Source organism: Physcomitrium patens, chromosome 14, assembly GCF_059467195.1.
Source record: "Physcomitrium patens ecotype Gransden chromosome 14, ASM5946719v1, whole genome shotgun sequence".
Lineage (NCBI taxonomy): Eukaryota > Viridiplantae > Streptophyta > Bryopsida > Funariales > Funariaceae > Physcomitrium > Physcomitrium patens.
Window position 1 is genome coordinate 17,394,693 of NC_143423.1, and position 14,356 is coordinate 17,409,048.

A 14,356-nucleotide genomic window follows, 5' to 3' on the forward strand; every position below is an offset into this window, starting at 1 on the left:
TGAAAGAAAAAATCTGAAGCCATATCTAACTAAATGGCCAAATGGCCTTAGCTAATCCTAATTAAACTTTGTTCAACTATCTTGGAACTTTTTAAAATATTTCTAATAGTGGACCATATCAAAATAACCACATTTGTAGAAGATTTTAGAAGTACATCCCACTATAATAACCGCCTTAAATCTTTCTATAAGATTCTATGGTAGGTCCTATATGAACCACCATCCTAACCTCAATTCTAAAAACTTTCCAAAATAACTCTAACTATATATCTTTAAGTGTAAATAATATAAATATCCTATCCATGCCTTATTACAAATTTTATATATAACATATATAACATATATAACATATTGGTGCAAATAAGGTTTATAATAGCTTTTTGAAAACTATATAAAATTTAGAATTTGCTTTAACAAGAATATTTTTGAAGAATAAATTAAGATCTATATCTTGAAAAATATTGTACACTTTGTAATAAGTTTATGATTGAATTTTAAGAATTTTTTGTGTACTTTTGCTAAATATTTATCTTAAATTTTAATGTAACTAGTTGATTAAATTTTAAGGTCATCAAAATTTAATTGTTTTAAGATACTAGTAGTTGGTAATTTGAAAGTTAATAAGAATACCAATAATTTGCTAAGATTCCTTAATTGAATTGAGTTAAAACTTTTTAAATTAGTAATTGATGTAGAACACAAATCTACATAAAATTTGAGAATAAATTAAAAGTAGAAGAAGGAAACCTTGCCATTAAAAATTTCACATCAAAGTTGAAGAAGGAAGTTATTTAACAACAAGACAATAATTTATCTTATCTCTTAATTTATAATTTTATTTATTTTCATTTTTCTTAGGTTTATGTCTAAAAATCACATTAAAAAATAAATAAGATTTTAAGTAAAATAAAAAATTAACTAAAAGTTATGGAGTGTTAAATTATTTTATTTAATAATTAAGATTTCATGAAGATTTAATAGATTCTAATCAAAGTATATTTAAAATATATTAGATTTTACATAGAATTTATGTAGGATTTTTTAAGGAAATTTTTAGAACTTGTTTAAGGTTTTTTTTAAAGCTTTTCCATGATTTCTTGGATTTATAATACAAAGTTAGTAGAATTTAGAATCAATTGAATTTAAATTTTTAAAAGAATCAAAATTGTCAAGATAAGTATTTTTAAATATATCATTCATTTTTTTTTTTATAAAATGAATTTGAATTTTTTTATAATTTCCTTCTATATGCAAACATACATACATATGTATATATATATATATATATATATATATGGAATTGTTAAAGCCACATTTCAATGTTTTTAAAGCCACAACCCTCAAACCATGTGATGATCAATTTTAGAGGATATGGAACAAATAATGGGAATAGGGAGCAGAGGATGGAGGTTGGGAACAAGGAATATGGGATATGGAATAAGGAAAGAAGTTGGGGATGGACAATATCAATCACAAGATGGTAATGTGGGATATGGCTTTAACAACATTAAAATGTGGCTTTAACAATTCTCTATATATATTAATAATATCTTAATAAAAAAAGTTGATATTTTTTTTGACAATGATTTTATGTTATGATTTCAACACATGACGTGTAAAATAAAATAAAAATAGAATACACAAACTTCAAAATGTAATCAATTAATTCAAATATTGCTTTCAATGATTTTTTTTGGCACACAATGAGCTCCATTAGAATAGAATGAACAAGAAAACAAAAAAAGGGTTACCATATATGATCTGATAACTCTTATTTCAATAAATATATATCTATATATTTTGTTGTATTTCATACTTTGGATGGCTTTGTCCTTTTTAGTTGAACCTTTTACTTTTTGATGGTTGTTCCGCCTCGTCTCCATCGATCTCGTGCACACCCTGGACGAGGAGCAGGACTGGACAAAAAGCAAAAGTCGAGCAGGAGCGACGAAGAAGCGAGGATGTGGGCGGGGGGGGGGGGGAGCTCTATGATTGATTGAATCTGCCCGGTGACCGGCTGGCTACGGCTGGCTACCGGTGGCGCAGGTGCTCTGGCGCAGACTAGAAAAAAAACGCTGACTCCCTCAGGATCATCCAAACGGGCTTGGAGCAGCATGAAACCCTACAAGCAAGCAAGCAGAATTTTTCTTTCCATATTTAGATGATTTCGTGCGAGGAGTAGGATTCGAAGAGGTCGTCGGAGCCAACCAGCCAGCCTGTGTTGGATGTTCGAGGAGGTCACGCTGAGGATGCTGCTGTGCTTCTTCTTGATTGGTTGGGTTGTCATTGCTATTAGCCTTTTTTTTGTTTTTATATTTCGACTGGGAAGTGTATATGTGGACTGGCTTGAGGTTGTAGGTTTATTGTGAGATTTCTAGCTTCGGCTATGCCGATGAATTATAATTGAAAGCATTGAGTATTGGAGATGGTTAGGTGCGATCTTGTGAATTCCCTGTGTACGCGGTTGTAAACGGTCGGTGAGACCTGCTGCAGAGGTCGTCTGAGCGATTGCTTGATTAGATTGAAGTGCAGCTTGTAGAAATGATTGAAGGTGGAATTTGCTAGATCCTTTATTATTATTAGTTTAGTTTAGTTTTGCCATATTTTTTATGACTCTGATGTATAGGTTAAACCATTCTTGTATCTTATGCAAGCATTATCTCATGGTGCAGTGTATGTAACGTAGAGCAAGTTTTCTGTGCCATCCTCTTTTCTTGACCCCCCCCCCCTCTCCGTATTTTAAAATTTTATGTTCTTATGTTCTTATTTTTTATTTTATTTTATTTATTTGCGTGTGTGGGAGAGAAGATGTGATGAGAAGAGCTGATGTCTCATTCTGATTTTAGAGGAGTTCCTCAAGCACGTGAGTCTTCAATGAGCATGTTACGTGATCCGTCTATGGCGGTTTTAGGCCTTCAGCAGAGACTAAGCTCGACGTATCTTACTTCAAATGGGGAGGACCCAAATCAGGATCAGGTTGAAATCATATTTCTCTTAGTAATTACAGCTTCTATAACTGCTTGGTTAATGTTGTTATGGGCAGATGGATTTGTCTGTCGTTCACAGATAGTTGGAAGATTTGTATCTTCTCCATGACAATTCGTTAAATCGGTGTAGTGTTTGAGATCTTTCATGACTCGAGACTAGAACATTTCATGGAACTGAATACACTTTTGTAGCAATTCAATCATGCCTCTGCAATTTGAAAATACTGTAGCATATTTCTTCAGGTTTAGGTTTATCAGTTTTGTAATATTGTTGAACAAGAGAACATCTGAAGCAGAACAAGTTGAGCTTATCAAAAACATAACTTAGCTGTAGCTATCATCAGCTAGGACAAAAGAACTTACTGAAACTGTCCAGTCCAATAAAATTGTTGACTTTCTAAACATATAAGCACAGGAAGAGCACATTATTCACTGGTACATGTAATCGAACTCAGCATCCTCTCGAAGCAACGTAGCATTTATACATATGTGGCAGCATAATATCTGCATTGATCTGAAGCTACATCGAATTGGTTCTCTTGTCGTCTTCTCAGGACAGTAATCTATTGGATATCATAGAAGCAGCAGAGTCCGCAATTCGTACTCAGGTTAGGTCTACAGTTTCTCATTTGAAGCTTGAAGGAGCTCCTGCTTTGTTTTGAATGCTGTCTGTTTCTTTCCGGTTTCATTACAGTTGGTGATCTGGCTTAAGCGGTTGGTCATTTTTTCTCTTATTCGGACATACACTGCACTGATGCTGTGCGTACAAACCACTCTCGGAGTCCTTACATGAGACTTAAGTCTGCAGGTTGCAGAAAACGAGGAGTTGAAATTTGCTTTGGAAGAAGCTAATAGGGAGCTGCAAGTAAGTAGATAAACCAGTTTTCTCAATTTTGTATGTAGTATAATATTGCATAAAACTCACATGTCTATGATGTGATTTTTCATACTTCAAACGATCTCTTAATTGCAACCATTTCTTCAACTTTGGATTCTAGGGGATAAACTACGTTAGCCTTGAAATCATGTTTTGCTTAGCTGAAGTATCTTTTATCCACGAGCGCAAAATCTTGATGGCCTCAGGTGGTCTTTGAAATATGACAGGAGCGACCTTGCTCACCTTACATAACCAATATAAGATTATCTAGCATGAGGTAGTCAAGCATGAAAGATGTCTTCGGGGTGGAGGTTTGTTATATTTGGGAGGTAGCGGGCATATTTTATGTCTGCATGCCAGGATGTGTACAAGTGCTGATTTACAATCTTTCAATCTGGATGTTCATTTTCAAGTGATGTTTTCACTCAGAAGTTGTTAATTTATCTCATGTACCATGTTTTCCACACTTTGCAGAGGACTAATCAGCAAATGAAAGTTGGCCCTGAGAATACATATTCATCCGCACAAGCTTCTCATGGACGCAATCCGAACAGAGTATCGGATTATAAAGATGGACATGCAGAGGCGGTTTCCCTGTTCAACCATCAAAATGCGTTGACAACCCCCTTCACAGGTGTTGCTTCTTCGCATCTTCGACAAAGTAACGATGGTGAGTATCACGCTGCAAGTGTCGATCCCCTTTTCGGTGCACGCACCAATGGAGTACCTGATACAGAATTTGGCCAGTTCCCTCCATATTCGACTTCAGCATCGAACTCGACTTTTGCGTTTCCGTAAGTTGTAGTGTAGCATCTAAACTGGACCCAACTTTGGAGATACTTGAGATTTATTGTTCGCTCACGTACCTTCATAGATCTGAGAAGGCTTGACCTCCTCAAAATAAATTTATGCTAATAATAACACTTACATGATGAACGTATGCATCCATCTTTTTGGACTTCGAAAGATTACCATTTCTCGATTGACCGGCTCACTGTTATCTTACTTGTTAATATAAAGAGGGCAAAAATATGTCTTGTGTAACAGACGAAAGGGCGTTGAAGCAGAAAAACAAAATCTGTATCATGGACAGGATTTGCCAGACATTAACAACAATAGCGGCTACCGCCGACCACAAGTGCTTTCCTTTACGATGTGCTTCGTTCATTCTTGTTTTGTTAAGTTCATTGTGTCTTATCATACGCAACATATGCTGGAAAGTTGAAACACAATTCTTGTAAGAAGTAGGAATCTTTGTATTTGAAAGGGAAATCTGAATGAGTTCTTAGGGCTGTTTTCTTTTCAGGACTTGTTGCTAAGGCTCTCAAAACCTTCAGAAGATGAAGAATCAAATCAAACTTTAGCTCGACGCCTAAGAGATGCATCCTTGAAGGTAATATGTTGCCTTCATTTATGTGTGCTTGAGATTGGTGGATTAGGTACTTACTGGCGATATCTATTCACAGAGGCATTGTCTTTCTTGGATGTCAATGAACTTGTAATTTTGGTACTTTGAAGATTACCAAATAATATCTGTATATTGAACTTACGGTCTGTGCTACTTCTGTTTGCTCTTTATCATCACTGCCCGTATTGGACTTGAAATACATTAATCAACGGTTGTTTTGCTGATTTCTTTCTCGTTCGTATTGCAGGAATCTCAACTTATCAGTGAAAAGAGGACACTCGAGCGTCGGGTTGCAGAACTACGACTGGTTGATCCCTTGAGAGCCAGTATTTGGTGTTACCTTCATTAGTTCAAAGTTTAATACTCATGTACTCATTCTGTCCTCCTTGTTTACGATTATCAATTAAATTTTATTTTTGTTTATTTAAATTTGGATGTGATAGGCTTATGATCAGCAGGAACAAGGATTAGTAGATGCAGCATCCAAGGCTCTATCTTATCGGCAAGATGTACTTGAAGAGAATTATCGCCTCACTTTTGCTCTTCAGGTTTATTCCCTCGCATCTGTATCATCGCTTTATAGGTTGAAACCCTCACGGAGTTTGCACTCTATTCGTTGGAGCTTTTTATTGAACAAGTATGAGTTGCTTTTCGTAATGCTCGTTACTACGTGTAACCTTAATATGCGGTTACTCTTGTCGTTGATGTCTCGTTAAGATGGTATGTGTTTGAAGCGTTGTGTCAATCATGTGCATTTTAAGGCCGTATGGTTGAATACCATTTAGGATCTCGCTATACAAATGTCTCAAAGCTAAGGATGAGCAAATTCCATCCGTGTTGGTTGCGTGATGTGTACGCTCTATCTAGACACTTCTGCTTGGGATGGTAGGACATAACAGAGGACCACTATGGACACTTCAGGTGGCAGAGCAAGAGAAGACAACGTATGTGCAAAACCTGATGCCTCTGTTGGCTGAGTATGATTTGCAACCTCTTGTCTCAGATGCACACTCTGTGGTCAGCCATGTTAAGGTCTGTGATTTGCAACCTGCAAAAATCCATCATGTACGAATTCTGCCTGGTTTTTCCTGCTGGATTTAGCAGCTAGTTTCGTTGGAGCTCTAAAATTTGATTGTAGCTTTATTTTCAGTATAACTGCAATGTCGTTCATTTTGTATATTAATTCCGTCTTTGTATCCTCGAATCGTTCATGTCCTTGGTGTTCTAATGTAGATGTATATAATTTAGGTGTTTTTGTTTTTCAAATGCAGCAATGCTGATCCTAAATTATGCAGGTACTTGTGCAAAAATTGCGTTCGGAGTTGGAGACTTATCAGGTAATCTTTGACTACCCGTAACTATATCTGATATTATCTTTTTGCTTCTTAACTTTCATAAACACCTAGTCTCGTGTTTTGTGACTTTCAAGATGTTTCTGACTTCGTTAATTGTTCTTATTGCAGAGTAAGGTGAAGGACATGCAGTATTATTTGCCTCCCCGGCAAACTTTATATCAGCCACCCACATTATACAACCTTCCACCTCAGTCTCCTTCCTATCGGGTGATTACGCTTTCTGCATTAGGGCGCTAAACTCTGTTGCCTTGCTTGCACGAGCGGTTACGTGTGTCATCTTGATGATTGTGTTCGTAAAATTGTAACTTTTCTGTAAGCTCTATTGTCATGATCTTGTAACTGGAGTTTCCTAGTTTAGTCTACTGGTAGTTTTTCGTACATATATACATGTTGCGTATGTGTGTTTGTGGCACGGTTGTTAACAAAATAGTTTTGTCATGGTTGGGCAGACACATGGGATGGAAATTGTGCCTCAGCATTATGCTGAAAGACCAACATCTCCACTCCAACAGATTCGTGTAGGAAGACCTAGTTCAGAGTCTGGAGTGTCTTCTCCTCGGTTTCCAGGAAAGCGTGAGGATAACCTGCACAACGAGGCTATTAATTATCAAGAGTGGGTTTCTCGCGACGTGTATTCAGATGAAAATGATTTGGTTCTTGTAAGGAGTAGTTACCTAACGGAGAGGTTCTTCAAATATCTGTTGTAATGAACATGTGATGATCAAAGAATTCATTGCATGTGTTCAGGGAGCAGGCAGGTGGGCGAGGCTTTGTGAATTACGACTTGGTCAATTCAAGAGGAGGTGAAGTCTCAGATGATTTCGAGGGTGATGAAGAAATCTCTTTTGATGGATCACAGACTCCCACTCAATCCAGGCGTGGGTTTTGTAACTTTGAAGCTGTCCGATCGCCTCCACAGCTCCCTCCATTGCCTGAGGAAACTACTTCTCAAGGTTTTGAAGGTAGTTTCAAGTTTTTCTTACACTCAGAAAATTTAGACAGGCTCCTGGATTGCGGGAACGTCGTGCAGCGGAGTTACTGTAACATGATGAGCTGTGTTTGCAGAGAATGACCCTCCTCCAGGAATTGAGGGCCTTCGAATATTGGGAGATCCTGTCTTGGGTGGTCGACTAACTGCGTGTGGTCATCCTGTCAATGGAACTCATTTATGCATCTTTCAGGTTTTAAACAGTACTCTCCCATTAAATTTGTTAGTGCTGTGGTACGTCATCTGCTGGAGGTTGCTTTTATGAGCTATTTTCGGATCAACTAGCTGGAACTTTGCAAAATGTGTATTTTTGTTCACATAGCCTCTATGAAATATGAATATCTAGACGTTCCTTATTAGAAGTTGATCTTGGGCCCTGTTATGGTTGCCATCGAAACCATCATCCCATTTTAGCCTCTTGTTCAGTAGAATGATGCACTTACCAATATTTCTACGTATATCCATGCTTCGTGCAGTGGGTTCGGCATTATCATGATGGACAAGCAATCGACATTGAAGGTGTGCTTCTATCGCGGCCTCGTTTGGAATATGTTTTGTTCCATTTCAGACTTTGCTCATATGTATCAGTGACAAGTTATACGACGTTTCAATTACATGCTTTCACTACCAACTGCACTAAAAACCTGTTTTACCTTTCCCTACTTAAAAATCTTTCAAAAGAGATATTGTTGAAAAGTTGTATCATACTCTTTTCTGAGCCAATTGTACGCCAGTTTCACTCGGTTTCTACGTTGTCATTATAGGGGCAGCACAATCAGATTACGTCATCACGGCTGACGATTGTGATAATATCGTTGCTGTTGAATGTGTACCTGTGGATGAGCGTAACCGCAAAGTGAGTAAATGTGTTTTCCAAACAGGCCTGCAACTTTAACATCTTAGCCATCATTGATTGACCCCAACCTAGTTTACTTGTAAGAGTAATTTGCAATACTTGATAGTGTTATAGAGTTGAAACGCTTAGTGTATGTAGCTGATTGCATTTTCCAACTTATCTTTGGTTGCTAACTCGTGCATGGAATGTGACGCAGGGTGAATTGGTGAAAGTCATGGTTAATGATGGCATTCCGATCTGTCGAGGCAAGTTTCTTGTGAGGGTTTATTTATGTATTCTCAATTACTATCGCTTTTGAAAAATCTAATTTTTTCTATAATCATAAATTGCTTAATCAAATGTTACAGGTCGTCTTTTGTGAGAACTGAAACATAAATATGAAGAGAAATATGGGTATGTATTTCAATTTGGATGTAAAAAAGATGATTTGAACGACGCCTTACCGGGTGGTTATGCCCAGATCCGATGATGCAAGATCAAATTGATCAATACATGACAAGTGCAAGAACTGATGCTTTGTTTGAAGTAAACGTATTGGTACGTGGAATACTTGCTACATGGATCAAATGCCTACCATCTCGTCTCCTTAGCAAGCTTTCCTTGCACACCGCGAAAGTGGAGTCTATGCCTCATCATCAGATGATGCAGATATTATTGCATACATGGTGGTTTACAATGTTTCGAACTTGCTCCTTACATGATTGCAATTGGGTTCGCTTTGCTGACAGTTTATCATTTTTCTACAGGAAGGGACATCTGAAGACGTTTCTGAGCCGGGCACGCTGGTGCTGAGACGTGCTACATATGAATTACGCCGCAATAATGGTCGGAAACAGCTCATAAACGAAAAGTATTCACCTTCGGTTTCTGTATGTTCTCATCCCCTTCTAAGCGGGTCATTTTTGTAATCAGAATTACGCGTGTACTTGAGTCGGACTTCAGAATGTGCATTCATAGTTTAATCTTAGTTTGTATTAATCCTTCTGGGGGCTGTCTTCACAACTCCAGATCATCATACCAGGAGGAGATGTTCGGCAGTGTGTGATCACTTGCCATGACAGAAGAGAGATTTACCTTGAGCTGCGAGATTCACGGTTAGTTATGCTTACTGCGTTCCCTTGCCTCGTCTCAGTTATGTTGATTTAATAAACTGGTCGAAGTTCTTCAAATTGAAACATGAATAAGCTGAATTAAGACACTGAGCTCAGTAAGTACTTATAATAATCCATTCAAAATGCGATATGTAGAATCTCAAGCTGATATGCTTAAGTTCGTAAATCTCAGAAAGGGAGACATGATATTAAGTTTAGGATAGATGATGCCTCATTTTACAGGTCAACTTTGTTGATGATAGTTTTCTGGAATAATGCAGGACCCGGGATTTAGCTGTGCTGACTTTCCGTGCTTTCCTCAAGGCAGTAAGTTCGATCAATTCAACATCTTTTATACAAATGCACACGAGAACCATGTGCCTACCGTTCATTGAAGTAACAGTGTCGACTATTACTCCCCATATTACATTAGTATGTGCAGCCTTCTAAGCTAACTCCATTGAAGAAAATTGCTTAGCAGCTTTATTGCTTGTGCAGGCTGTGGATGAACAGGACAAGAAAAAAAAGAAACGAAGCACATGGCTTCGCGGTTAAACTTCTTAGGTCACTAGAATCAAATTTTTTTTTCCGTTTCCATGTGACCAGTATTGAGTGGTCCTGTATTGTTTGTGCCTTCTGCGGATGTACTATAGTAGGGCCTTGGGCGTACACTCTAGAACATGTATCTTTATAAAATGATCTGTAGGGTATGGCAATATAGTTTCGTTGCGTACGAATGATGAAAGATCCAGCCCAATATTTAAGAAAAGCCCCTTGCAGGAGACCTACAGGTGTCATTGATGATTTGTGTTGAATGTAGCGAAATACGCAAAGAATAAGACAACGACTGTAATCAATTTCATCTAATTCTCTTTCTGGTATACAAAAAATTTCATAAAGGAGTTTAGCATGTGGGATGGAATACAAGTTTGTTTATATCATGAAAATTACTAGTTATGATCAATCTTTAGAACTAGTGTGTTCGAATGTATGCAAACACAAACTACAAACTATGATTTTCAATGTGTCATTAAATGTTGGATACCATTAGAAACTGATCAGCCTTTGCCTTCTTGTTTTAGGGTTGTTACAAGGTTTCAGCATCTCATTGTAAAAAGAACAAAATGAATGGAGGGATGGATATAGGTAAAAACTTCTCAACCAAATTGGAATAAAGAAGAACAAGAATTATTGATGACAAGAATATATTTGTTACATAATATTTTTTTTCCAAAAATATGTACATATTAAAAAAAATACAAACTTTTTCATACTGTAATTGGAAAAGTGTTACTTTTACATAAAATCTTAACTAAATTACTAATTGCTTGTAAAATAGTCTCCTAGTATTAGTTTCAGAATAGAAAAAGGCATTTCAACTTATAATACCATCATATAATGTTAGACATATCAAGTATGTTTAGCCAACAAGTATGCCTTTTACTTTATATAAAATATTTTTGTTTGTTTTTTTAACAAATACAATAACAACCCTATTTACCATAATTTTATCACTTAAATCTCTACATCAACAAAATACATATCTTTTGTTTCTTCTAAAAGCTCCAAGTCCTCCTTTACAAATATATTGGTTGAATAATTTAAATTTCTCATGAAAATAATAATATTTTTTTTTACTACAATATATATTTCAATATCCAAGCTTGCATAATATCAACATTAAATAGGCAATATAACAACGCTTTTTGAACATATAAACTTTATACTTACAAATTGTACAAACTATATGCATCTTAAAATTATCTATACAAATTATCATTCATGTAATCTTAATTAGTAATTCTACTTTTTTACAATAGCTTAGAAGATGGTAGCTATGTCAATCTATAATAATGATATAGTTGTGTGCAATAAATCTTTGTATCTATGCCAATAAAAAACAAGTCTACTTCAATAAAGCTCACAATACACAAGCTGATGTATTTACAAAATTTATAAGACCACAAGAGTACCATCTAAGCTTCACTACTACTAAGTGTGACCTCCATCTCCATTAAGAATTGCTTGCAATCTTCTACATAAATCATCTATCCATTCATCTATAGTGCCTTGATGAATGAGGTTCCATTCTTCTTGTTCCACTTCAAACAATTGTTGGATATCATGAGGTCTCTTCTCTCTTTGCAAGAAATGCTCTCTAAGGCACCATTTGAGAAACATCTAATAATTCTTAATTGGATTGAAATCTAGAGAATTAAGTGGTCAAGATAGTTGTTCATAGTGACATTCTCTCTAGATTCTTATTCTCATGCCATTGGTGCCATCTTGTTCCATCTGCAACTAGGTATATGTGACTTGGTTGATTTCTTAGAATACAAATAAAAAGAACAATGTAAGGTTTGTGCAATTTTCAAGCAAATCGCACAATATTAAAGCCAAGTCTATTGCAAGGAGTAACACACTTCTTCTCTATCATCTTCTTCACTAATATTAACCTAAAACAACCTCCATTTGTAATGCATGCAACAATAGTCTTTCCTAACTTGAAACTAGGTCTCAAATTTGCAAAGATAATCTAGGATCTTCATCTATCACCTCCTCTATTCTCCTATTTATAACCATTGTGATTTTTTGTAGATGACCTTTATAAAAAGCATCCTCAATATGACCTTTTTTGTAAATTTCTTTTCTTCACTACCTCCTAAATTCTTGGCTTTCCTACCTCTAAAATCTTTGCAATCTTCTTGTAATCCCAACGTGCTATGTTGTAGAGGTTGCAAATTCTCATATTAAACTCTATCCTTGCCTCTCTCTTGTTGTGTATGAGTGTCATTGTAAAGACAACTAACTACATTGACTTTGTTGAGGAAGGTACAATAACTTACTGCACTTAACTATATATGCCTTATAGTAAACATAAATAATCTTAGTAAATTTATTACATATAATAATTTTAAAAAATAATCAAAGAAGTGAAGTTGGTATATTTTAGCAAAATCTACATATGATAATCATTCAAGCATTACTTATTATTTTAAAATATTTTTATTTCTATAAATATTTAATAAAATAATAGAGACTTTTCAAATTCATTATTGAAATATTGAATATGATAATTTAAAAAAATATTATAGAAATATAAATATTTAAAATCTCATAGAAACCTTTTAGACATGAACTCAATCTATAGACTTATTTAAATATGTTACATAGTTATTAACATATGCCTAATAATTTTTATACTTTTAAAAAATTTCTATAAAAGAATTTTAAATTTAGATATTTGGCAAGCTTCTACAAAGTCTTCTTATTACTTTGTGTATTTAAAGATAAGATGAAGGCCTTTCATCATAGATACATTATACATGAAACAAAAGAAGAAGTTGAATGAAATAATTTTAACAAGAAAACTAACAAGAATTTGATTAAATTTGATGAGTAGAAGATCAATACCAAAAAGATGAATTAGAACTCCAAAAAATGTGTTGTTGAAATTGAGAATCCTCTCAGCTTCAACTCCAATATATACTAGGTATTACGAAGTTTCTTAAAAAGTTTTTATATTGCTTGAAGATGAAGCAATTGTAGGAAGCTTCTCAAATAACTTCCTTAATTCTCTTAAAACTTTCTAGAATTTTTTAGAATATTCTAAGAACTATCTAAAACCTTTTAAAATATTTAAAATATTTTTTAGAATCTTATGGAATCTTTTAGAAACTAATAGAATATTCTAAAAATATTTAAAAAGTCTTCTCATTGGATGTCTATAACATCATTTCCCCTTGTAATTCCAAGTTTCATAAGGAGCATTGGTTTCATTTTTATTTCTTTTTTTATATACAACATCCTAGCAATAGCTTCTTAAAGAAGTTATTCTAAAATAGATTTAATTTTTTGAAAATAGCATCAATAAAACTCTTATAATTTTTATGATGCATTAATAAGATCTTTTGTTGCTTTCCATGTTGTTGTATCATGTGAAGTCTTGCTTGAGAATGCATTAGATACCTGATTGTGGAAGATAAAAAAAAAATGCAATAACAAGTTCTAACAATTCTAATAGAACTATATATAAATTGTAATTATAGTTTAAAAAATCTAATAAAATATTAATAAGTCTAATTAAATTTTTTAATAAATTATAAAAGAAATATTAAAAAATCTTAAATTAATCCTAATTGAATCCTAATCAAATCATAAATAAATTTTAATCAAATCTTAAACAAACCTTAATCAAATCTTATACAAATTTTAATTAAAAATTAAACAAATTCTAATCAAAGCCTAGACAAATCCTAAACAAATTCTAATAAAATCCTAGACAAGTCCTAATTAAAACCTAACCAAATCCTAAATAAACCTTTGAAAAATCCTAGATAAAACTAAATAAATTTAAACAAATCTCATATAAATTCTAGACAAATATTAAACAAATCTTAAACAAATTCTAATCAAATCTTACGAAAATCTTAAATAAATTTTAATCAAACCTTAGAAAAATCTTAATCGACTCCTAAAAAAACTTAAAAAATCCTAATAAAACCTTAGTCAAATTCTAATGAAATCCCAGATAAATCTTAGACAAACCTTAGATCCTAAATCAACAATAAATCTTAAATAAAATCGTAACAAAGCTTATGGCAAGTTGAAACTTCTATAACTAACAATCAAATTATTAATTTTAATTCAAATTTTATATATCTTTCAACAAGTAAACTGGAAAAAAGCACAAATATTTTTAAAAGATTAAACTTATGAAATAGAAAGTAAATCCTAAAATCCGCTCAGGTGTTGGCTAGCCTCCTTCTCCAATTTTAATGCCAATCTCTCTGA

At 34.2% G+C, this 14,356-nt stretch overlaps 1 protein-coding gene across 11 annotated transcripts; it reads left to right on the plus strand.

Moving 5' to 3' along the window:
- The first annotated feature begins 2,103 nt into the window (after positions 1 to 2,103).
- Positions 2,104 to 10,461, plus strand: LOC112291500 (uncharacterized). Of its 11 annotated transcripts, none has more exons than XM_073538575.2 (23): positions 2,104 to 2,274; positions 2,809 to 2,976; positions 3,542 to 3,595; positions 3,796 to 3,852; positions 4,339 to 4,658; positions 4,912 to 5,002; positions 5,171 to 5,257; positions 5,520 to 5,579; positions 5,716 to 5,820; positions 6,194 to 6,337; positions 6,568 to 6,609; positions 6,736 to 6,834; positions 7,077 to 7,240; positions 7,375 to 7,589; positions 7,693 to 7,808; positions 8,092 to 8,134; positions 8,380 to 8,471; positions 8,668 to 8,716; positions 8,932 to 9,008; positions 9,218 to 9,340; positions 9,480 to 9,565; positions 9,844 to 9,889; positions 10,061 to 10,461. In XM_073538575.2, the coding sequence occupies exons 2-23, from the start codon at positions 2,827 to 2,829 to the stop codon at positions 10,115 to 10,117; spliced, it is 2,277 nt and encodes a 758-aa protein (XP_073394676.1). In that variant the 5' UTR covers positions 2,104 to 2,274; positions 2,809 to 2,826; the 3' UTR covers positions 10,118 to 10,461. The 11 variants fall into 11 exon arrangements, 10 of the variants coding, with proteins under 10 accessions (XP_073394676.1, XP_073394683.1, XP_090112225.1 ...); XM_073538582.2 differs by having other exon boundaries at positions 2,133 to 2,274; positions 2,847 to 2,976; XM_090256099.1 differs by having other exon boundaries at positions 2,145 to 2,274; positions 6,194 to 6,304.
- The last annotated feature ends 3,895 nt before the right edge of the window (positions 10,462 to 14,356 follow it).